The 25,418-nt window shown below is 40.3% G+C and overlaps 2 protein-coding genes across 2 annotated transcripts; both read left to right on the top strand.

Moving 5' to 3' along the window:
* Window positions 1–1,114: 1,114 nt before the first annotated feature.
* Window positions 1,115–8,610, top strand: ppm1la (protein phosphatase, Mg2+/Mn2+ dependent, 1La). Its single transcript, XM_042111894.1, has 4 exons — window positions 1,115–2,092; window positions 5,845–6,019; window positions 6,684–6,845; window positions 7,449–8,610. The coding sequence occupies exons 1-4, from the start codon at window positions 1,694–1,696 to the stop codon at window positions 7,796–7,798; spliced, it is 1,086 nt and encodes a 361-aa protein (XP_041967828.1). The 5' UTR covers window positions 1,115–1,693; the 3' UTR covers window positions 7,799–8,610.
* Window positions 8,611–21,370: 12,760 nt separating this feature from the next.
* Window positions 21,371–22,741, top strand: arl14 (ADP-ribosylation factor-like 14). The gene has a single exon (XM_042056108.1). The coding sequence runs from the start codon at window positions 21,542–21,544 to the stop codon at window positions 22,073–22,075; it is 534 nt and encodes a 177-aa protein (XP_041912042.1). The 5' UTR covers window positions 21,371–21,541; the 3' UTR covers window positions 22,076–22,741.
* Window positions 22,742–25,418: the final 2,677 nt, after the last annotated feature.

The raw sequence follows: 25,418 nt of genomic DNA, 5'->3' as shown, positions 1-25,418 counted from the left end.
TATGGACCCACATCTACATCCTCTTGTGTTGGGTTGAGATCAGGCCCTTGCATGTCAGTGTGACCAACCCACCTGGCAGCACATCAAACAAGATCTGAAGCAGCAAGGCAAGTGAAAAACACATCTTTCAAATGAAAACAGAGGTAAACTTAATTAATATGGGGTTTATCCAGTACTGTTATTTACATCTCTTGAGTGTTATCCAGTGGTCTTGTTGGTGGATTAGGCTACCTGACTATGAGGGACAGACTTTTATCTTTTGCCAGTTTAACTTTCTATAGCCTGTTGGTATCAGTTCTAAGTATAGCCTACCAAGTTACCAACACACTTTTATCCCAATTCTAGAAATAAATATCAAACGTCGTGGTTTAGCTGCTTGATTACATCCATTTTTAATTTAGCTTCATTTTCCTTGCAAAATAATAATAATAATAATAATTATGGGACGTTTTTTGCAGTTTTCTAAAGTAGGCTAACGCAGAACTATTCCGTTTAAAGCCCAATATTTACAGCCTTTTGCCTTAAAGTGCAGTTCAATGTAGTTGCAATACAATTGTTTCATGTCCAAAATACTGCACTCCTGCATATTCCTCAAAGATTAGGCCTACGAACTTAATACTTATATCCAGGCCACTTAAAGGAGAATGTGCTTCCACGGAACTGCTATCTTGTGGATTGAAGACTGCGGTAAGATTCACATCAGAGATGGGTAATTTCAAAGTAGTTCAGAGGAATCCAAAACTACATCTGGAGAGGCTACTGGCAATGACGCACTACCTCACGTCATCAGCCAGAAAAAGACCTTTATATTCCTTCTAGCCGACTTCCAATTGCCTGAACTCAAATACACGACTTTGTTTTGATCGTATGGGCTAGACCTGCTTTAAACTGTTAACAACCCCAAAAGTACTACATTCTGGCGTGATTATCATTCTGTAGTGTATAGAAATACATTTTATGATAATGTCATTAATAACCTAATTCTAGCAAGGTCTGTGAATGCATAGCCTTCATCACATACAAATCCCCAAGCGCTTCTAACACACGCGCTACGATTTATTGTCGTGATCATACGTCTTGGAAATATACATATGAAACTGTAGCTGATTTTTCGCCGTATTAGGCCCATAACATCATATCTTTGTGTTGCAATGAATCACAGAGCATGCTCACTACAACTAGACTAAAACTATTTGCAGTGATGTGTGGTGGGCTACGTAATGCGCCCTCTGGACGCTTGTGTAATGCCAACGATAGAGCATTATTAAGTCGTGATGCGAAAAGTAGGGGCTTTATTTTTTCTTTAAATTCGTCGAGGCTTGACTCGTCAAATTAGAGAGCGCTAGCCCACTTCAGAGACACATACTAGAATGGACTATTACCGACGACAGATACCTCGCGGTGTATCTGCCGGTCTCTTCAGCTGCTGTTGTGTCCACTGCTGCAATCGAATTCGGTTTCCTTGCTCTGACTGCAGACACAGGAGCTAACAAACGGAGACAGTTCAAACAGTTGCCTACATCCAGTAGAAATCAGATGCGTTGTGCGGGGAGCGCTTTGTTGAAAGGCCTTTTCGTTTCAGACGTTAAGCGGACATCGGAGAGGTCCTTTATAGCCATTATTTTAAATGATTTACCGTGGAATGGAGTAATTTGTGCAAGAGGAACGACATTAAGCAGTTTATGTGCGTGTGATGATAGGAGACACAATGACGCTGTTGTCTCTTCTTGGTCGGATCATGCGTTATTTCTTACTCAGGCCAGAGACCTTGTTTTTGTTATGCATAAGCTTGGCTTTGTGGAGTTACTTCTTCCATACGGATGAAGTAAAGACCATTGTGAAATCCAGCCGTGATGCTGTGAAAATGGTTAAGGGGAAAGTGGCAGAGATCATGCTTAACGATAGACTTGGAGGTCTGGATGTCGCAGATGCTGAATTTTCTAAAACCTGGGAGTTCAAAAACAACAATGTAGCTGTGTACTCCATCCAGGGCAGGAGGGACCACATGGAAGACCGCTTTGAAGTACTCACAGACATTGTTAATAAAAGTCACCCGTCCATATTTGGGATATTCGACGGTCATGGTGGAGAGGTATGATGTTTTCATGTTTTGTACATATTAGGTTAGTTGCCTGTGTAGGAAAGCAAACTTCACTATCATCATCATCAGCATCATCATCAAGCTAAGGTGGGATAAGTAGGCTACAGAGGTGCAGGCTATGGACTGGTGACTGGTCCTGGTGCTTAATTCCTATCCTTTTTTATCTGAATGCAGAGAGTGAGAAAATTAATTTCACCCGGATACATTGTATCTAAACTACAATTCTACTGACAGAAGTCAAAGGCCTGCAAATCCTTTTCAGCTACTCTGAATTTTCTAATGGTGAAGGTCTTAAACTGGGGACAGGAACAGTGAGTGTTATGGACACCACACTCAAAGGGTGTGGGTGGTGGGAGGTCGGTCAATTCCCTAGTTAGTCACCAGAAATTGACTTGTTTATGCTCACACCACTTGGTTGCATTCATGACTTCCCTTTACCTCCCCAAGATGATGCCTTTGTGAAAGTCGCAAACCATGGCAGATGTTCGACTTTGTACTAGTTTCTCTGATTATGTTATTTGCATTATTATAAATCCAGTATCAGCTATTGATCATATTCATCAAACATAGTCATAGTTACATAGTAGTTAGTCATACCTTGCCTCTGTGTTTATGATGTATGCTTCCTCTTGATCTGGCCTGTTATAGCTTTGTATACGTTTAGTATAGTTTATGTGGAGGAGTTGGTAAAAAAAATGCAGGCCTTCATTAGAGTTAATGGGGATCGGGGTGTCTGGTGACTTCATGTCTACGATGATGTTTTGGCCTTCATAAACATCATACCACAGAACCAGCAAATCAAAGTGCTGTAGTTGGAGCAATTAGCTTCTCAGCAATGGTTGGAGCTTTCTGTAAACCACTTCCTCCCATTACGCTGCAGCACATTAAATATTTAGTAGTTCTGTCTGATGTCTAGCATGATCACACTGTAGGCCTATGTGTTATTGTCTGGAAAGGGAAGGTTACAGAATAGTTGATTTGAATGGAAGTAGCTCACATCATCAAAGATGTACTGTAACTAAAGGTCATAGGTGACTGAGTCATGCCACATTGCAAACTGGGACCATACAGGGTAAATAAAACCTGCTTGGTCACAAAGAGAATATTCCATTTCCATTTGTTAGAACACAATGTCAGAATCTATTTATATATATAAAGGCAAGGATGGATGATGTGGAGATATAGAGATTTGTTTTCTGTGAAAGCAGCATGGTGAGACATAACTCAGTCAGCATGACCTTGCGGTTAGGAGATCTGATAGGTGCATGGTGCTCACCCAATTGGCCTCTGAGATTGCAGCCATTCAGACTGACTGGCTTTGTCTGTCCCCCCACACACACACACACACAAAGAGTTACATTCATAGTAAGGTGCATTTCAGCATATGAAGAGTTTGGTTCCAAAATGCTATAAATCAATTTTTGAAAACATTAATAAGTCATGTTATTTAATTGTGTATTAAAGATAAATCCAACAACAATAAAAACAAATGATTTATGAAAATACATTAAAATGGAGGATATAGCATGTTGGAACCACACTCTTTATATATTTATTTATTTTTTTTTATTTTTATTTTTTTTTGCATGTATCTTAATAGTTTCAGAGTCAGTGTCTGATCCAGAGGACCAAGATGGCTCTCTCATATCAGAGAGAGGAGCTGTTCTATGAAACCCTGATTAGAGCATTTTGAAGTGGTGAATAGGTGGACATAAAGTTTTTATAAATAGAAGCAAGTGAGCATGTTTTTATTTATAGTGTTCCAGCCTCATCCAAGAGCATTTGGTGTGTTGCCACTGTTAGTGATGTGAGAAGTGTTAGGTACTGAATGAAATTACAACCATATTTGAGTTACTGGCAAAGTTAAGTCATTTGACATCATTAAGCTCTTAAGTCATGGAAATAAAATTATATTATGCAATGTGGCAAATTAAAGGTGCTCTAAGCGATGTTACACAGTTTCTAAGCTAAAACATTTTTTGTCACATACAGCAAACGCCGCTAGCTGCCTGTCCCCTGAATATACTGTAAAAAAACATGGTCTCTGTAGACAGCCCAGGCTCAAAAAACGGCAACAAAAACAGCCGGTGCAGCCTGGACCATGAAACATAACAAGCTGTTCCAGCCAATCACTGATAAGATGCACGCTCAACAGAAGAAAACCTTTGATTATCAGTGTATGTGTTTATTTTATTTAATTATGTTTTAAGTTAGTATTTTTACACATTATTAGTATAATCTGTTATAATATTGTGTTAACAATATTTATGTTAAATCATTTAGACAGTCATAGACGATCATTTAATGTAACTGGTTGTATGTATGAGTGAATATCTCATTATAGTTGAAGCATTACCCTTTGGACAATAAAAAAAGCATAATTTTGTTGCATTGATGTAATGGATAGTATCAATGATGGACGCCAGTGTTCACATTTTTAGTAGAAAACAACCTAGTAGAAAGGCGACCTTTGTATGGTTCTCAAGAGACCATGTGTAATTTTACATTGCAACAAAGTGAGGAGTATTGGTGAAGAAATAAATTAGTAAATAGAAATGAACAAAATGTGATCACACACACACACACAATGTCACAACCACTCTTGTTTCTCACCCCCAACCGTTGCTTAGATGACCATTGTGCTTCAGCTGAGAATGAAGGAAGAGTGGGGGCAGGTCTCAGTCAGTAGTTCAGAGAGGGTCACTAAGGGCCTTCATACACACCCTTTTGCTTTGTCTACTTGTTAAAGTGATGGAAAGCCTTTGAATATGTATGAATAAAGCATGTACAAAAGCACGTCATGGAGGAATTTAGACGACCCCCACATAAATGAATCTCTGAAACATATCCAGGTATGTCTCTCTGCAAATTATTAGATCCTGACCAATATAGGATTTTAAAGATCGATACCGATTTTGATACTAGAGTATATTTTGTATATACAAAGTAAAAAATGTGTCTGACTTGGTGTATTGACCAAGGTGGGACATAATGTGTTTAAATTGGCCTAACTATCTGGTGGACTAATGAAAGGCTATACAATAAATTATGAAATAATTATAATAAAATAAGTAGTGTCAATTCTTTGTTCTTTGAAAACCTCACACGCCATTGATGTTTTGTTCCTTTAGAGTGGAACAAACTGAATGTCTTTGGGACCAGTCAGGGTTGTAAGCTGTGTACATGCTGTGGATGTGAGCAGAGGCATGCATGGGATATGTCTGAGACACTGTATATGTATTTGGTCAAATTAAAATATTCTAAAATGTGTCCATTGAAGAAGGAGGCATTAAAGGAACACCCCAACTTTTTGGGAAATTGGCTTATTTGGCATCTACCCCAGAGCTAGGAAAGAGCAAACATCTCTTCTCTGCGCGTGCACTAATGCAGTCTGACACCCACAATGTTATAGCCCAGCTTAGCATGATTCACTTAAAAAGTGGATTGAATATGTTTAGCCTATAGGTCCCAAAAGTGACAGACTTCCTAACAACTTCAAATTGTTCTTGTTTGCATATTGTGGCTTTGATCCAAACACTTTTTTTTGTGTCTCTTTATCATTATTATTTCTTTTCTTTTTAAGTCTGAAATTCTGATTTCTGTCAAATCCTGGCTGTCATTAGATTGTGTGAGGATTACCCTTACACTACAAACAATACTTAATAAATAGTGGCCTAAAGCAAGAATTCGATGTTGCATTCCGAAATTCATGCCAGCTTTTGTCTGTGTTTCTCCTTCCTCAGTCGGCTGCAGACTTTGTGAAGGCGCACCTGCCCGAGGCGCTGCGGCAGCAGCTGCTGGCCTATGAGCGGGAGAAGAGGGAGAGCCAGCTCTCTTACCCCGCTATCTTGGAGCAGCGCATTCTGGCAGTGGACCGCGACATGGTGGAGAAGTTTTCCGCCTCCCATGACGAAGCAGGTGAGGTTTAGAGATTATGCAGGACCAGAGCTGCGGGATTTACTGAACTGAGAACAGTAAGGATTCTGTGTTTTGTGTTTTGTGATTGGTGGAGACAGTTGTCATCATGCAAATGGGGCTTTCAGCAGTATATATGCTGTAGGACTGGGAAAGCCAAGGGCTGCAGATGAGCAAAACTGGTCTTGGGACACTACTGTTAGCTATTGTAATGTCCCTATACATTTCATTTTTAGGATGAAGGCTCATGAATTGAATAGAGATTTTCAGGGATTCTGTAGCACTGTAGAGATGTAGAGAATGGGTCGCTTGACCCTGGAAGAATGACCAAGACCTCAAATGCCAAGTTGCCCTATTGTTTCTATGTATTTAGCTCCTTTCACTGTCCTGACATTCAGTACAGTATGACTAAACACTGAGAACAGTCATTGCAAGATGAACACCAACAAACCCCGCCAGAAACAAAAACGTCTTTGAACAGAAATGCTCATTTATTCCTGTTTAAAGCTTTGAGACCAGGAAGCAGCAGAGAAGCTCTGTCTGTGTCCATTCAGTAAATAAGAAGGTACTAATTTTCCGTAAAGGAGAGAGACAAAAAACCTATACCATAACAGATCTGTCCTCAGATGTGTCAAATATACCTGATCATACCTTATTCTTTGTGTAGGTACAACATGTTTGGTGGCCTTACTCTCTGATAGAGAGCTGACAGTGGCTAATGTTGGGGACTCCAGGGGTGTTATTTGCGATAAAGATGGAAATGCAATTGCATTGTCACATGACCACAAGCCCTACCAACTCAAGGAGCGCAAGAGGATCAAGAGAGCAGGTGAGTGTGTTTGTCTAGATGTAGAGGGACATGAAGACTATCAAGGTAAAACGGTCAACTCTGGACCAGTACCCTACTGCCATCTGCTGACTATTGTAGGCGCAGCAAAAATAGTCACAGCCACTTTACCGAACTATGTGTACTTGAACTATGAGGATTTATTTCATCTGGTGATTTTAAAGATTTTTTTTCTAAACTGGCGTTCACATTATGTGAATGAAGTTTTACTCAAGGAATGTGTCTTGTGGTAACACACATGTGAAATAACTCATAATCAAAATTCAAAAAGGATGTTGCACAAAACATACTGTATGAAGGATGTACTGTATAATCTGTGCTGTTTTCATCACATACATTGCATACATTGATGCATTTGTGTTACAATTTTGTAGATGTTCAGGAACTAAAACCAAACCTTTGCTTATATATTCTTTGAGCTTTGAGGCAAACCTCTTAATTGCAAAAACTGAAGAATCTGAAAAGAATGTAAAATATAGCTTGTTTGTTATTTTTCTGTTATCTAAGTTAATGAACACTGTGAATGTTGAATGAATTGATGATGAATTGTGAATGAATTCATGTAAATGCATTCCCTTCCTGCAGGTGGATTTATCAGTTTCAATGGCTCCTGGCGTGTCCAGGGCATCCTAGCCATGTCACGCTCCCTGGGAGACTACCCACTCAAGAACCTCAACGTGGTTATCCCTGACCCCGATGTGCTTACCTTCGACCTGGACAAGCTCCAACCTGAGTTCATGATCCTGGCCTCAGATGGACTGTGGGATGCCTTCAGCAATGAGGAAGCAGTGCGCTTTGTGCGGGAGCGTCTTGACGAGCCACACTTTGGGGCCAAGAGCATTGTGCTGCAGTCGTTTTACCGTGGTTGCCCAGATAACATCACTGTCATGGTGGTCAAGTTTAAGAGCGGGCCTAGTGGCAGGGCGGCAGAATAGACTCGGTTTTGAGTTTTTGAAGGAAGAGAGGACACCTGCGTTGAGTTCCTATACAGACTCTTTACCTTACTAAAAGATGGGTACAGTGTAATGTACTGACATACATATCTTAAACACTGTTATTTATGAAAAATATTGTTTTCGTAATGACTTGTGAAATGAACACAATTTTGTGTTTTTAGAGTCCCTGTCTAAGAAATTATTATTATGCATCAACAAGTTCATAGTCACTGGAATTTCTGGGAAAATGGAAGGGTTTTATTTTTTTAACCTATACATTCAGGTGTACCAGGTACTGTTTACTAATTGTAATGGCACTGCATATTATTCAAACGCCAGGTAGTTATGGCACTGATATAATCCTGAGATTTTTTTTCTTTTTGTTTCCTGAACTAAGCAACTTAATGTAATCACAAAATGCCTGTGCTTACAGCCCAATCTCCCATTTGTCTACTAAATGACAGAATATGACTCAATCTGCATGGCATCCTAAGGAGGATCTGTGGATAACTGTTGTAGTATGACTTACCAAGCACAATGGCCATAGTAGGCGCTTGATAATGTCAGGTGCTTTGTGATATTGATTTTGTTAATATCATACAGGATAGAGGTATCTGATAACAGGTCACAAATGGTAGCACAGTCAACTGACCAGCTTCGCTAATTGTACTGTTGTTAATGTCTACTGCTTTGTTATGTCACTCCTATTATTTAGTGATCGATGTAGCCTTACTGTATGTTATGCTATTTCGTGGCCTTTTCATTTGCCAATAAGGTCATTGCCAAATAATATGTGCAGATACCAGTCAAAACATATGTTAAGTAAAAAAAAATGCAATGTACAAAATGCCATCCTCTCCCCTTGCATGTTCATCAGAAACTGTTACATCAAACCAGCTGAATCATTTACCATGAAATACAAGAAAAGGCTTATGAAATTCCAAGGGAGCAAAATGCCTGATTATAGTGTTTCCACACCGCTATAATCGTTGCTGCTATTAATTTGTGTGGTGATGATTGAGAAAATAAAATATAGTAAATCACATGATGTGGCACCCTAGCCCTGTATGTCCTTTTCAACACTGATATTATTGGCAGACCCAGTGACGCACTCGCACAACGAGGTATTCACACTGACTATTTAATGCCCGTACTACAAAACATCAGCTGTCAAAGTGTGTGAAAGGCGACAGATGCCTTGCTGCATTTGATTCTCAATGTAGCCTAATACCAAATGTAATGGTACTGTTGAAAACGAAATAATTAAACCAATTAAATTGAACTTTTCAACAGGTGCCATAAAAATATGTCCCAAGCGTTCTCTTGAGGTGGAGTAACCGAACACGAAGCTGTAGGCTATCTGTGTCACTGGCGCAGCTGTGCTGACGCAGACTGATTACCGTCAATCGTGACAGTCGGTGCCAGGTGGAACGCCTAGAATAGCGTACATTATAAAATATCAGAGGAGTTTTGGATACCAGGATTCTGATGTAGCCTATAACACGTTTACCGAAAATCATGTTGAGTCACTGTTTATCCACTGTATGTCTATATTACTAGAACTGGCAGCTCGTAGCCTAGGCTACACATAATCTGATCTACATAAAGGGCAGCCACCTTCACACATAACAAAACTATCTCGACGCGCTGAAGACTGAAGACAGGGTACAGCCTATCAGTATCGTGGGCCACATTTAACATGGGTCATCGTGGTTCTAAGTGCTCCATGGACTCACGCGTGTTGTTCATCTGTGATGGAGCAGGTGCTAAACCCAATGGAATATGTCAAAAATTAAACAAACTCTCAACGGCTGTTGATGCCACACAACAAACGGACATGAAAAATCCTAAGGTTGCAACGCGAAGCTGGATACGCCGCTATGGTGAGAAACCCGGACTTGTGTTCGTAGAAGATCCGACTGGTGGTTGTTGGATGAAGCCAAGAGATATCGCCTGAAGATGACCAGTTCTACTTTGCTTGCTCACTGGTCCATATGTCAGTCATGCGTATTTGCAAGACATGGCGAGATGTTCCGCTCTCGGAGCTTGAAGAGTTGTAAAAGCTACGAGACGAGTTAGCTTATGGCATGATAGGCCCTACTTTCCTAACATGTCGGCAACAACTGACGGTCTGTGATGGATGGCTTATTAATATCAATGGCAATGCTAACCCTGAGTTACTGTGTTGTTGATGTTTAGGATGCTGGAATCAGATAAGTCTGAAAAGTCACCTTTTGGTTAAAATGAAGTTTTATAGGAAACCATCCGAAAAAAGGCATTGTAGGCTATGGTGGGAAAATAAACCCAAATAACCTACGAGGCTGAAGTTAGCACCACTTTCAGATCGCGGGGGACTTAATTTTCCAATCCCCCCTTAAATATTGCAATTTTCTACCACAAGGGGCCAGTTGACCGCAAATCTGCAATAACACAGGTATGTGCCTGTTGCAGATGAACAGGCATTGTTCACAGACGTTCAAAAGCCTGTATCTTTTTTCTGTTGACTCCATTGCCGAATGTTTTGATAAATGCTGCCTTTTGTGTTCTATTAAATAATTTGGTAATTTAGAAGGGGGGGGGGGGGGTGGCAGATTATGTAGTTTTTTCTTTATTTTCTGTGCTGGATCTTTTGATACATGTTGTGTTGTGTTGTGTTATGTTTTTCTATTAAATAATTTTGTACATATTGCAGTGGGGTAGTTGGTAGCAGATTTTGATGTTTTTCTACAGTAAATGTATACCTGGTATACCAAGTAAATGTATAATTGCAGAATTTCAGCACTAAAACAGCCACAATCATCTCAAAAAGGATTTTGCAAGGGATCTTTCACCACATTCTGAAACTACGCTCTCTCTTCTTTCTAATGACACCCCACTTGTGAAATTCTATGGTGGAAAATGGCATATTTAGCCCCTTTTAAAATATAGTATGTATTTGTGAAATTGCAGAATTTCAGCACTAAAACAGCCACAATCATCTCAGGAAGGATTTTGCAAGGGATCTTTCACCACATGCTATAAGTACACTCTCTCATCTTTCCAATGACACCCCACTTGTGAAATTCTATGGTGGAAAATGGCATTTTTTGCCCTTTGAAAATATAGTTTGTGAAATTGCAGAATTTCAGTACTTGAACAGCGACAGATATCCCACGAAGGATTTTGCAAGTGGTCTTTCACCACATTCTGAAACTACACTCTCTCCTCTTTCCAATGACACCCCACTTGTTACATTCTATCGTGGAAAATGGCATATTTAGCCCCTCTGAATATATAGTATGTATTTTGTGAAATTGCAGAATTTCAGCACTAGAACAGCAATACTCATCTCAGAAAGAATTTTGCAAGGGATCTTTCACCACATTCTGAAACTGCACTCTCTCCTCTTTTCAATGATACCCCACTTGTGAAAATCTATGGTGGAAAATGGCCTTTTTTTCCCTTTGAAAATATAGTATGTATTTGTGAAATTGCAGAATTTCAGTACTTGAACAGCGACAGATATCCCATGAAGGATTTTGCAAGGGATATTTCACCACATTCTGAAACTACACTCTCTCCTCTTTCCAATGACACCCTACTTGTTACATTCTATCGTGGAAAATGGCCTTTATTTGTGAAATTGCAAAATTTCAGCACTTGAACAGCGACAGACATCCCATAATGACACCTCACTTTCATGACATTCTTTCGTGGAAATGTGACCTTTCCATCTCTTAGAACATATAATATGTATTTGTGAAATTGCAGAATTTCAGCACTTGAACAGCTACACACATTCCAATTACAACCCCCATGTGTAGGCTCATATATCAGCAATGCTTTTGCGTACCGAAACCAAACTTGGTATATGGACTTAGGACCCCATCCCGAGGACACAATATATTTGGTGACCTTCGACCACTAGGAGGTACTAAAGTTACAGAAAATGAGCTCATATCTTGGCAATGCTTTCTCGTACCGAAACTAGACTTGGTTCATGGACACACAATAATGTTGGTGATGTTTGGTTACTAGGGATAGATTAGATTAGACTCAACTTTATTGTCATTGTGCAGAGTACAAAGTCAACTAAATTCAGACACTGCTCTTGCTTGCTTGCCTGCCGGTTCACACCTCACCCCTCACTCTCAGTGCAACGTGCACCTCCACCATCAAAGGCTGATGCACCCCTCCCCCACAATGTGATCATGAACAATGCGACTACACTAACGCTGTTCACCAGCCACCAGTCTACAGCCACCAAATACCCCTCATCCCCCCTCCTCTGGACAAGGGGAAGAGTGCTGTGAGTATCATGTTCCTTGACTTCTCCACTGCTTTTAACACCATCCAACCCCTCAGACTGGGTGAAAAACTCCTGCAGATGATTGTGGATGCTCAACTGGTATCCTGGATTGCAGACTACCTGATAGAGCGGCCACAATTCGTCAGACTGAAGAACTGCCTCTCCGACACCATGATCAACAGCACTGGAGCTCCACAGTGAGCAGTGAGACACATGGCAAACAAACAAAGGAGCACATGGCACAAGACACAGGAAGTAAACAAAGCAAACAGGAAGACACAAGAGGAGCAGACATACTGGAAAACAAGACAAGACAGGATCCTAACAACAAGAGCCTCCCCCCTCCTGCCTGCAGCAAATAGGTAAGGGATCAGGGATGTTTCTAGAATTCTGAAACCCTTCCTAGGATGACACAAACATGTGTCTCTCCTTTGATGTTCTTGTGCATCATTGAAAGAATAAAATCTGAAACGTTTCCTGACATCATACTCCAAATATCATATTACTATTATATTGCTTTCTTATGTAGAGTATTAACGGAATATATTATAAGAACATTTCAATAAATATGGAAAGTCAGTATGAACCATATAGACAGATATTGTGACAGCCTTGCCTGGCTCCTCCTCCTGTCTGTGTTGTGTCTCTCTCTCCTACAGGTGAGCTGGGTGCAGGTGTTTGGAGGCACGCTAATTATTTCCTAGTCTGGGCTTTTAAAAGCGCTTCAATGGAGACCGGGTTGTCAACCACTTCCGCTCCGTCTCTACAGCACCGTTTTGGATTTTGTTTTAGCTTATTGTGTCACCTAGTCTTGATCCTTACAAGCTGGCTAACGATAGACCTATATCTAATCTCCCTTTCATGTCAAAAATACTTGAAAAAATAGAGTCCAAACAAATCTGTGCCTTCTTACATATGAACAAAATCCAGGAACTATACCAGTCTGGCTTTCGAGCTCACCATAGTACTGAATCAGCCTTAGTTAAAGTTTTTAATGACCTCCTCATTGCTGCTGATAATGGATATGTATCAATACTGATCCTCCTGGACCTCACCGCTGCCTTTGACACCATAGACCATGACATACTACTTCATAGGCTTGAACATTCCATAGGCATCAAAGACTCAGCACTTGCTTGGTTTATACCATATCTTTTTAACCGTTAATAATTTGTACAGGTCCATAATGAACCATATACCCAGACTATGGTGAAATATTGAGTGCCTCAAGGCTTCCTGCTTTTGAACTCAGATGGTTTTAGGTCCTAAAAAGATGAGGCATATCCTATCCTCATCACAGGCTACAGTACATATAGTGATCTTCCACTGACCTCATCCACAAGTGCTAAAAATCTATCAGTTATAATTGACCAGGACCTATCAATAAATAATCACCAAAACGTCATTTTACCACTTAAGGAACATTTCAAAGATAAGGAAGTCCTTCAAGGATAGACTATTGCAATGCTCTATACACTGGCTGCAATAATACCGGTCTAAGGAACTTACAGCTTATACAAAATGCAGCTGCTCGCACACTCACTAGGACCAAAAAATATAAATAATAATAATAATAATAATACATTTTATTTAAAGCGCCTTTCAAGTCACCCAAGGACACTGTACAATAAGAGAAAAGGATATAGACATAAGAGCATAAAAACATCAAACAGAGACAGTATACAAGAGAACATAGACATAAAAGCAACATATACAGGGACAGTACAAATAGACAGTACACTTAGTAAAACACACTATACATTCAGCAGGGGACAGACATTGCCAACAAAAGTATGAAAAAAAAATAAAAAAATAAAACAGTAATAGAGGAGCAAGTGGGATGGAGGAGGCAAGGTTATGAGTAGGAAGGAAAAGCAAGAGTGAAATTTGATGTGAGAGTCAAAGGAAAGGGTAGAGTCAATTATGACACCAAGGTTTTTGACTTCAGAGGTAGTGGTGGTGAAGTAACCAGGGATGGATAAATGTGATTGTTCCAGCTTTTTCAGTACAGATGGTGTGGCAATGAGTATGGCTTCTGTCTTGTCATGGTTTAATTTGAGAAAGTTGTGTGTCATCCAGTTGCTTATGGCATTGAGACAGGTGACCAGATTGGAGGGAGGGAGTGTGTGGGAGGGCTTAGTGTGAATATAGATTTGTGTGTCATCAGCATAGCAGTGGAAGTTTAAACCATACTGACGTAGAATATGACCAAGGGGGAGGATGTAAATGACAAAGAGCAGGGGACCTAGGACAGAACCCTGGGGAACACCATGTGAAAGGGGTGAACTGGGGGACCTGAAATTACCTATGGAGACAAACTGTTCCCTAGCTGTGAGATATGACCTAAACCAGGAGAGTGGAGTGCCAGTGATACCCAAGAGTGTTTCCAACACATAAACACATTTCCCCCATCCTAGCATCTTTACACTGGCTACCTGTTAAAAGTCTCATTGACTTAAAAATATTACTTGTAACATACAAAGCCATAAATGGCTGGGCACCTATATTAAAGATCTTTTAGTACCACATTACCCACCTAGACTGCTACGATCACAGAATACTGGACTTCTTGAAATCCCAACAGTAGAGGCAGAGCTTTCTGCTACAGCGCACCCCTCCTCTGGAATTAACTCTCTCCATCAATTTCATTAGCAGACACCCTCCCTATTTTCAAGTCTAGACTTAACACATACATCTTTAGTGCCTCCCATAGTTAGGTATGGTGTAGTGTGGAACTTCACCCACCTCAGGGTATTGGAATGGACCACCTCTGCTGTGATCTCATGTGACTGGTGCCCTAGTCATGCGTGTCATGGTGGCAACTGACCATACCTGCGCTGGTGCTGACTACCCTTCACCATGCCTTAGGTATGCTGCCATAGCATAGCGCTGTCATGGACTTTTCATGTGTCACGCCGTACAACTCTGCTTCTTTCTCTCTCTCAACTCCCCCTCTTACCTCTTGTCTTTGTCTTGCCATTCAACTCCCTCTTCTCTCCTTCTCTCTCTCAACTCTCCCTCTCTTGCCTTTTGTCTTTGTCTTGCCATTCAACTCCCTCTTCTCTCCTTCTCTCTCTCAACTCTCCCTCTCTTGCCTTTTGTCTCTATAGTATAACACTATATATAATACCATTGATATACTTTTATACTATATTAATACTAACCATCACGACTTATAGTAATACCTACTATTTATCTCTCTTTCTTCCCCCTTACCTCACTTGTGAGATAAACTATTCCTTGTGTTTGGCCCTCATCGCACCTGAAGTCCCATCCCTATGACTGCCCTATGTGATGACCCTGTGCCCCTTCAGGCCTTCTCCTGTCAGTGCATGGGAAGGGCTGGGCCTGGTTGGGCTAATACCCTCATTGATTACACCTATGGTTAGGGTGGGGCTATATAAGGGGTTCCCTATCTTTCTGATTAGGCATTTTTCTTACTTCTTGCAGGCACTCACTTTGATTCTCTCACACTTGCACTTTGCTCTCTCCCCTCATTTCTACTGTAACTCTACCTCTCTTTCTCTTTCTTTGTCTTTAGGCCCACTTCACTAGCTTCTTTGCATCCATACATCCATACACTCATACACGCACGCCACCACTCCCATTCATTTCCCCCCAGACATTTTGCTATTGGTAACCTTGTGCTTTACTTTAATAAATTAATATATTTGGTTTGAACCTTGTTGTCCGTGTCCCTCTTTATGTTTCGGTCTGGGAACGAGCTGGCCGTAACACCTACCACTGCCTATTGCAGTCCCCTTGTCTGCATTCCTGGCCCGTGCAGCCTAGCTACCCAGTACTTGACATATGACAATTCCTAATCCCTATAGACAATACATGCCCTACATTGGACTATTTGAATTTTCTGACACTAAATAGGATTAATGCATACATCATACTGGTTATGTAACCATCTTACCTCTTTGTAACATACCTCAGGTTGTTGTGTTCTATTCTGTACACCATAACTAACCTATTCATTTATTATGTATACAGTACAGACTTTACTGCCCTGTAACTGACCCTAGGCAGATGGGTCAGGCCCTTGAGTCTTGTATCCACTCAAGGTTTCTTCCTATATGTATCTCCAATTCTAGGGAGTTTTTCCTTGTCCCTGTTACTCATAGGCACTCTCTGAATGTTTAGCACTCTGTTAAGTGCCATAAAACATGAGTAATGTTTTGGCGCTCTATAAGTGACATTAAATATAAGTTGAAATTGAAATTATTCACTGCACCACATTATACTGATTGCTTACACTTTTATTTTCCAAATCCAACTCCACTCCATTTTGTTAAGTTCTATTCATTTATTAAAAATCTAATATATGTATTGCTACTCCGTGTGTGGTCTTTCCGTACTCTGTTACTTTGCTGAAAAAAACCCCCCCAGCTATAAACCAGCTTATAATTTTAGCTGATTTTAGCTTTTAGCTAGGGACCAAATCCTGAGGATGTACATACAATATTATGTTGACTTGTTACCACTATGGGGGTGCTAGAATTATGGAAATGAGCTCATATCTCAGCAAATCTTTAACGTATCAAAACTAAACTAGGTATGAGAGGTTATGTGGTGTAAGGGGGAGGGGGTTTATCAGTGTGAGTGTGGGTGTGTGTGTGTGTGTGTGTGTGGGGGGGGGGGGGTTGGGGTAAGTGTGATGAGAGGGGTAGCAGGTAATAGGGTGTGTGCAAGTGCAAATGCCAAAAGGAAGGAAGAGTATGACAGTTCACTGTCCTGATGGTGGAAAGATGTGTATGCATCTAATGTAACAAAACTGAGTTGCCATGACAGCTCCTGCTCAACTGCTTGGCCCCCAAATATAGCTGCAGAGCTGCAAATTTAGAGAGAAATGGACAAAATTCAAGAGCTGTGAAGCTTTCGGAAAGTTTTCACCTTGGTCTGGTGGTGGCGCTACAGTGCACATGATAACGTCTTGTAAATTGATGGGTGGGGCCTTACCTTTTGCCTTAATCCACTGATCAAGTTTGAGCTTCATAGATCAAAGCATTGCAGAGCTATTTGCATTAATGCTGTTAAAAGATTGATGGATTTTGACTAGTCGGTGGTCCTAGATATTTGAGGTTTTGGGGGCAGTAACTTGGTGAAATTGGTCAGTGGCCTGAGTAGAATAAGTGTGCAAAGTTTGAGCATTTTACTATGTACATTTGTATGTGCTGCCATGGACTCCCATGGCACTAGACAGAAGCATAATAACAAATCCTACTAGCCCTATAGGGTCCCTACGCAGCTTCAATGCTTGGCCCCCAATAAGACAAGGTAGAAACACCAATGGCCCCAAAAATTACAGAAATGTGGCAAATGACTTTTAAGTGATAGGGACCAAATGTAGTGCTGAAAATGTATAATCAGAAAAATAGGACAAAATAAATTTCCCATGACAAATGCATTATGGGAAGTCTAGACCAAATCTAGTGCTGAAAATCTTAAATTTCACAAATACATTTTATTTTCAAGGGCTATTTTTCACGACAAAATTTCACATAGGGGGTGTCCTTGGAAAGAGGAGAGGGTGTAGTTTCAGAATGTGGGGAAATTCTGCAATTTTCCAAATACAATTTATATTCAAAGGGAATAATGGGGCAAATTCCACCATAGAATTTCACAAGTGGGGTGTCATTGGAAAGAGGAGAGGGTGTAGTTTCAGAATGTGGTGAAACATCCCTTGCAAAATCCTTCTTGAGATGATTGTGGCTGTTTTAGTGCTGAAATTCTGCAATTTCACAAATACATACTATATTTTAAAAGGGGCTAAATATGCCATTTTCCACCATAGAATTTCACAAGTGGGGTGTCATTAGAAAGAGAAGAGAGTGTAGTTATAGAATGTGGTGAAACATCCCTTGCAAAATCCTTCTTGAGATGATTGTGGCTGTTTTAGTGCTGAAATTCTGCAATTTCACAAATACATACTATATTTTAAAAGGGGCTAAATATGCCATTTTCCACCATAGAATTTCACAAGTAGGGTGTCATTGGAAAGAGGAGAGAGTGTAGTTATAGAATGTGGTGAAAGATCCCTTGCAAAATCCTTTTTGAGATGATTGTGGCTGTTTTAGTGCTGAAATTCTGCAATTATACATTTACTTGGTATACCGGGTATACATTTACTGTAGAAAAACATCAAAATCTGCTACCAACTACCCCACTGCAATATGTACAAAAATATTTAATAGAAAACATAACACAACATGTATCAAAAGATCCAGCACAGAAAATAAAGAAAAAACTACATAATCTGCCACCCTCTACATACCCCCCCCCCCCCCCCCTTCTAAATTACCAAATTATTTAATAGAACACAAAAGGCAACATTTATCAAAACATTCGGCAATGGAGTCAACAGAAAAAAGATACAGGCTTTTGAACGTCTGTGAACAATGCCTGTTCATCTGCAACAGACACATGCCTGTGTTATCGCGGATTTGCCGTCAACACTGGCCCCTTGTGGTAGAAAATTGCAATATTTAAAGGGGTGGTTCAGGATTTTGGACATAGGACCTCATTTCCAAGTAAGCAAGTGTGATATTTATCAGTGGAGACCGTTTTCAACACGTTTCATCCAGTTCTTCTAATTGCAGAGTTCGCAGGTGCTAGCCTGCCACTAAAGACAGTCTTACCCACTCCAAAGTACACCCGAGGCAAATAAATTATAACGCCAGACTATCGATGTAAATGTCTGTATTGACAGTGTTATTTCTAACGTTATTCTATCCTTGCATTTCAACGATCGCATTACATTTTGAGGGACTAGTTTCTTAGCAGCGGCGGAATTATACTTGCTCCGGTTAGTAGTACTGCGCCGAAAAGTAAACAGTAAAGCGCACTCCAATGGGGATACCTAGTAGTAGCCTTGGTAATATCAGTCCGCCGCTGAGTTGCAAAATGACTACTAACAACTTTAGGGACCAAAGTATAACTATTGCAACGCGATGCAAGGGTAGTTGTATTTCTTACACTATTCTATCAACACAGACATTTACATCGATTGTCTGGAATTTGCCTCAGGTGTACTTTGGAGTGGGTAAGACTGTCTTTATAGAAAGTTCTATGTCCAAACTACCTCTTGCAAACCTCTTATTTTTAAGAGCAAGATTGGTGTCGTGAAGCCTTGCGCACGCACAGTTCGACCCAAAGACTGTGCCCGATGAGTGCCCATAAAACGTTGGTATATGGCCGCCAAGTGGAGGGACTTGCCTAAAAGGACTTTGCTTCAGCCTCGTAATAACCTGATGGCAGCAGGATCCCCCTCTCCAAGTAGACCTGTTTTGATAAAACTGCTTGTGTGTACTCATGGAATAATTGAATAATCAAAGAACAATGCAGGTTTAGATTAGATTCTTGATTAGAGAATTAGTCACTGTAATGGTTACCATAATGATTGACTAAAAGCATTGTACAAACTGTATCAAATGCCCACACCCATCTGAGCCTAGTCACATGGGCACACGCACACACATTGGTCTAATGGTTTATTTTATTATTACATTTTAACTTGTTTGATCATCCAGTAAACTTTTAACATTAAAGTTTACTAACATGAACAGTAGTGTTTCAAAATCAATGCAAATGGGGGGAAACACTTTATCCAGCAAGCAACAAAATGGCAAATAAATGCAACACAAAAAACTGAGACTTGTAAAAATGACTAATTTTTTTTTTTTTAACATTATGTTTATTGGTTTTAACAACACAAAACAAACAACATACAACAAAAGAACAAGACTCGGCTCACAGACTCAAATATACAAACATACTTTGCTCATTAATTATATGACGACACAGAATGACAAGATAAATTAACATGAGATTGGAAATGAAATACAATAAATAAAGGTCCTATCCAGTTTTACATGAATCCTCTTATTAGTATGGTTTCAGTATTTAACCCCAGAAAGGACATGAAAGGTTCCCATGTTCTGCGAAAAATGTTATCTTTATCATGCAATTTACATGTCAGATAATCCAGTGATATATATTCTATTACAACTTTATGCCACTGTGTTCTAGAGGGGGGTTTGTCAGTTATCCAATTTAATAAGATGCATTTCCTAGCACAGAAAGTTAACATTTTATATAATTTCTCTTTGTAAGTGAAATAAATAAATAATAGTATAGAAAATAAAGAGGCAGGACATTCTTGAGGCTTAGGAGCCACCATCACCACTGGTCAGATCGAGGGAGTCGATGTATTTCTCCACCATATCTGGATCTTGGAATAGTTTCGTTGAGCCACGAAAGGTGACTCTTAACGATGCTGGGTAGACTTGAGAGTATGTAGCTCCGATGGCTTTCAGACGTTTCTTCACCCCGTCAAATCTTTTACGTTTGCTGAGAACGGCAGCTGAGAAGTCTTGGAAGATCATCACAGTGGAATTATCGTGTTTCAAAACTTGATTTTTAGTCCCGATGTTCCACGAAGCACTCATCACCCTTTGCTTATCCTGATAATTATGGAATCTCACCAAAATCGATCGTGGTTTCTGGGCGGTGGTTTCTGGGCGGTGGGGGAGGGCAAGGGTGCTAGGGAGCGATGTGCTCTTTCCAGCTTAATCCTGCCTGTTTTAGTTTCGATGTTCAAGATTTTAGGTAGCCAGGATTCAAAAAAACGTGTTGGATTATCACCCTCCACACCCTCTGGTAGTCCAACAATGCGTATATTTTTCCTCCGACCTCTATTCTCCAAATCATCGACATGTTCGCTTAAATCCGCCACCTGTTGTTCTAGTGCCTTCATCTTGCTATCCATTGGGCCCACAGAATCCTCCAAAGCAGACACTCTGCCCTCCACCTCTGTAATGCGTTCACCATGACTGTCCAGCTCCTCACGATGTGCTTGCAGTAAATGTGACAGCGGACTTAACTTCTCGTCAATAATCTTTGATATGTTAGCAGTAATTTCTGTGATCATCTCCCGTTGTGCGGGTGCTAGCAAGTTATCTTCGCTAGCCTCACTGTCCTGCTGTGTTGATTCTTCTGGAGTGTTCTGGTTTGCCTTCTTTTTGCGTGACATGATATCCGCCTGCCTCAAAAAGTAGGCATTTATACTCATTATATGTTACTACAGAGCTGTAAGAGTCCACAAAACTCTTTCCTTACAGGCAAAAATGATAAATTTAACGAAATAGCGCACCAGCTCAGCGTGACACAACCTTTCCTCAAGCCATCTTGAAAACCCCTAAAAATGACTAATTAATATAAATGGGAAACTAGGCCTATCCCATGCTGTAAAATCATTACCCTTCCTCCTTGCAGATCCACCCAACTTGTGTCTTCATTTCAGTACTGAGTTATACTTTGACCCCACAGCCTTACGTTATCAGTGAGTTTTAAGCAACCTAAATAATAACTCACTCGCTCAATACAATAGACAGAGCAAACACTCACAGAGTGAGTAGGCTTCCGCATTACTGAGTCTCTTCACTGACTAGATGGGTCAGAAAAGTTCCAGAGTTTTTGAAGCTCGAGTCCTCCTTCTAGGCCTGGACTCGGCGGGTAAATCGACCGTCCTCTACAAATTAAAGTACAACCAACAATTTTTCACAGTGCCAACAATTGGATTCAACGTGGAAATGATTGCTACCAAGAGAAAAAGGAAAAAGTTGGCCTTAACGGTGTGGGATATTGGAGGGCAGAAAAAGATGAGGCCTCACTGGAAAAATTTCTACCAGGACACTGCAGGATTGATCTTTGTTGTGGACTGTTCTGACAGGGAGCGTTTGAGCGAAGCACACAAGGAGTTTGACCGCATTCTTAGAAATGAACATCTAAGGGGCCTCCCTGTGGTGATTTTTGCCAATAAACAGGATATTTCTGGAGCTATGACGGTAGGAGAGATCACGGAGACGTTCAATCTGCATAAGACTTGCTGCGATCGAGACTGGTACGTTCAGTATTGCTCAAGTACTGCTGGAGTAGGGCTGGAAGAAGGATTCCGAAAAATGGCACGTCTTCTGAAACTTTAAGTTATTAACACTGTATCAACAAACCTCGTGTTCACCTTTAACTCACCATTAATGAAAACTCCAGTTTAGAGACCATCCTTCAGTATTTCATGACTGCAATTTAGGATTTCTTCCCATGCTTGCCCAGGTCTTTCCTTCAAATGGAGGAAAATGCTGGACTATTAGCAATGTAATTCAATACCAAATTATTTTGTTCTGATTAACTGAGCTTGTGCAAATACAGTTTTTCTCAATCGCTTTAATGCTTGCTTCAACTCAGAAATCACGTCAAAACAGTTAACACATACTGTAGATCTAAACAGAATCACTCTGGCCAAAATGACATTTTGCTTGCAAAAGACTGTAACACTCAAAACATTTAAAACACGCAGCAAACGCCAATTTATGCCTTCAAACAACACAACGTAGTCAAATCACTGTTCGCTTTCAATCAGTCATTACACACTGCACGACAAAATGCTAAACACTCTCAAAATGTTTCAGCCTTCACTTTTGCAATGTCTGTGCCATTTCTTTTTCATTTTTGAATAAAAATGAATTGTATTCATTCCTCCCAATGTGTAACTGCCATTGACATAAGACCTATAAGCACCTAGACAAGACACATTTCATTCAACTTGTCATTTTTGATTGAAATAGACCTACAGTAAACACCTAGACTTGTCAGCTTTTGTACTGTTTTCTTCACCAAATAGGCAATACAGTACTTTCTCTAATTGTGCCTTATACTTGCAAATAGCAACACAGAACAGATATGGTATCTCTTATGGATAATGAATGATTGCCGATTGAATCATTTTGCAAAGGAGTTTCACACAGGTGTATCAGAGATTCAGACTTATGCAAGGGATCTCTACCACCTGTTAATAGATGTTTTCCTTTGTTTAGCACAGGGAAACCAATAGAGTTTGGGGTCTTTGAATGGCATCTGTGTTAACTGTTTTGCAAAAGGGTGTGATAAATGTGTGAACCCAATGAAAATGTGTGAACACATTTGCAAGAGATGACTTCTGCTGTGCAAAAAAGGTGTTCATGAAGACCAAGTGGATCCCAGTTTCTTTAAGCAGGCCAAAGCAATCAAGAAAAACTGTAATTTACTGCATGCTGTAAACATTGTCTTAAACACACACCCTTGGTCTTGTTTTATGATGGGTCAGATATCGCAGCTGTCCTTTTTAAAATGCACCTAAATGCACCTAAGTAAAAATGACATTACATGGTTGCTATGTCCTCTCTGTAACCAAGGGAAAAGTAAACACCTCCAGTTCTTTCAGAATTCAGTTCATGCTGATTTACAAAAGTACAACAAAACAAAAAAGGGTACACTTCTTGAAAAAGGTCTGTTTTTGAAATTGATCTGTTTCCACCCCTAGATGGATTGTTGTGGCATTTTGTAGGATGGCTACTCTTTGAGCAAGCCATTGTTCTGAACCTTTTTTGTAGAATCTCTTCAGACAGCTCAGAGGCATTTCCATACCCAGAGCCAATTGAAGGCCTTGCTGGATGGTGACATGTTCTGGATAAGCCTTATCTGTGGCTGGTGTGATTGTGGTGGGCAGTACTGGCATGGACATGTCCTATGGGAAATGGGCCCCAAAGTTGTGGTCCTCTGCCGTCCTGAAAGAGTGCACTAGAGTCACTATTGAGTCATTCCGTGCCAAATCAGACAAAATCCAGGAAAACGGTTGCAGCACTGACTCCGATTTTCCTCAAAGTTTATTGACACAATGTTTAGGTTCCATAACTAAAACCTGTAAAATATTTTTGTTCAATTCTATTGTTTTCATAGTCTTTTGTCATAGTCATAGTCAATCCAAGGCACCTAACCCCTTACTGCTCCCCGAGCGCCGCTGTAGCAGGCAGCTCACTGCTCCGGGTTAGTGTGTGCTTCACTTCACTGTGTGTTCAGACTGTTCACTGTGTGCTGTGTGTGTTTCACTAATTCATGGATTGGAATAAATGCAGAAACCAAATTTCTCTTACGGAATCAAGAGTATATATACTTACTTACTTAATCCCTTGATTGTTTCACCTGAGGGGCGTTAAAATCTATTGTTTATTGTAAATGTTTATTTTGGTGTTCCCAAAACCCCTGTAACAACATGCATTTATTCTGTGAATGGGACTTGGTACAATATTGGTACTTTACACATTAAATATCCATATACTTAGCTATTTTCACATACTGTAGATTTTTATGGTCCTACTAGCTAACCCACATACCATTTCAGTTGCTTGAAAATTACACAAAAATACAAACACTGCAGTGCAGACAGGAGATCTCTGAAGACTGTTGAGCGTATTGCAGTGGTAGTCCAGCCAAAACGATGTCCAGACCAACCGTCAAGCAATAGGGTGAGGTGAGATGTCATCAGCTGGTGCCCCCCGATGAGATCTGACTTTAAGATGGCTGCGGCCTAACTTTTATACCCCTTGACCTTTGAGACCTTTGGCCAATCAGCATCTGACAGGGTTACTAATATTGGTGGAAACCATCTTCCCATCATGCATAAAAATATATGCAAAACTGTATAATTCTGGGTCTTTCTGGTTCTATCCAGTTGGGTGTAAGCAGGGCTTTCTTATCTTGTTTACTTCATAGCAGCCAATGCCCACCTGTTACTTGTCCTTGCTTTTATCTTCACAAGCTGACATCATACTCTCTCTTGACCATCTAGTGAGAGGCCTAGTTTCTACTGTATCCTCCTGCACCCCACTCCTTGACTGCTGGTCTGGTCAAGATGTGTAATGGCCTTGGAACGCTCATAATAACTGCAGTAATATTAAAGCTTATAAAAACCATACATGCATCCTTTAAGTCATAGAAAAACACCACAATTCCTCCCAAGATGTAACTGCCAATCTCTACCACCTGTGAATAGATGTGTTAACTGTTTTGCAAAAGGGTGTGAGAAATGTGTGAACCCAATGAAAACGTGTGCACACATTTGTAAGAGATGACTGCTTCTGTGCAAAGAAGGTGTTCATGAAGACCAAGTGGATCCCAGTTTCTTTAAGCAGGTCAAAGCAATCGAGAAAAACTGTAAATATTCACCTAAGGTCATTTACAAATGAATGTTGACAATGCTGAATAAAGAACACGGCTAATGACACACTGACAAGTGTACATTATCCTCAATAATACTCTACAGTGTAAAAAAATATACTCTACAACCTCAAACTCTGGGAAAATAACACCTTGGAATTTGCTGTTTGAAAAGTTGAAAATAAAATGAAACCGATATTTAGGCCTACATCGATTTCATTAGACTCAGAAAATACAAAAGACAGCAAACAATGGCCTTCTCAGCTGTGCTTGCGTGAACAGCACATTATGTTAAAT

This window comes from Alosa sapidissima, chromosome 1 (genome assembly GCF_018492685.1).
Source record: "Alosa sapidissima isolate fAloSap1 chromosome 1, fAloSap1.pri, whole genome shotgun sequence".
Classification (NCBI taxonomy): Eukaryota; Metazoa; Chordata; class Actinopteri; order Clupeiformes; family Clupeidae; genus Alosa; species Alosa sapidissima.
This window is presented reverse-complemented; position numbering and strand designations above follow the sequence as displayed.

Bases quoted from the DNA above. Each gene is read 5' to 3' on its own strand.
- ppm1la (XM_042111894.1), top strand. From the start codon at position 1,694: ATGATAGGAGACACAATGACGCTGTTGTCTCTTCTTGGTCGGATCATG. The intron at 2,093-5,844 runs GTATGATGTTTT...CTCCTTCCTCAG, and splicing joins TCGACGGTCATGGTGGAGAG to TCGGCTGCAGACTTTGTGAA. The intron at 6,020-6,683 runs GTGAGGTTTAGA...TTCTTTGTGTAG, and splicing joins CGCCTCCCATGACGAAGCAG to GTACAACATGTTTGGTGGCC.
- arl14 (XM_042056108.1), top strand. From the start codon at position 21,542: ATGGGTCAGAAAAGTTCCAGAGTTTTTGAAGCTCGAGTCCTCCTTCTA.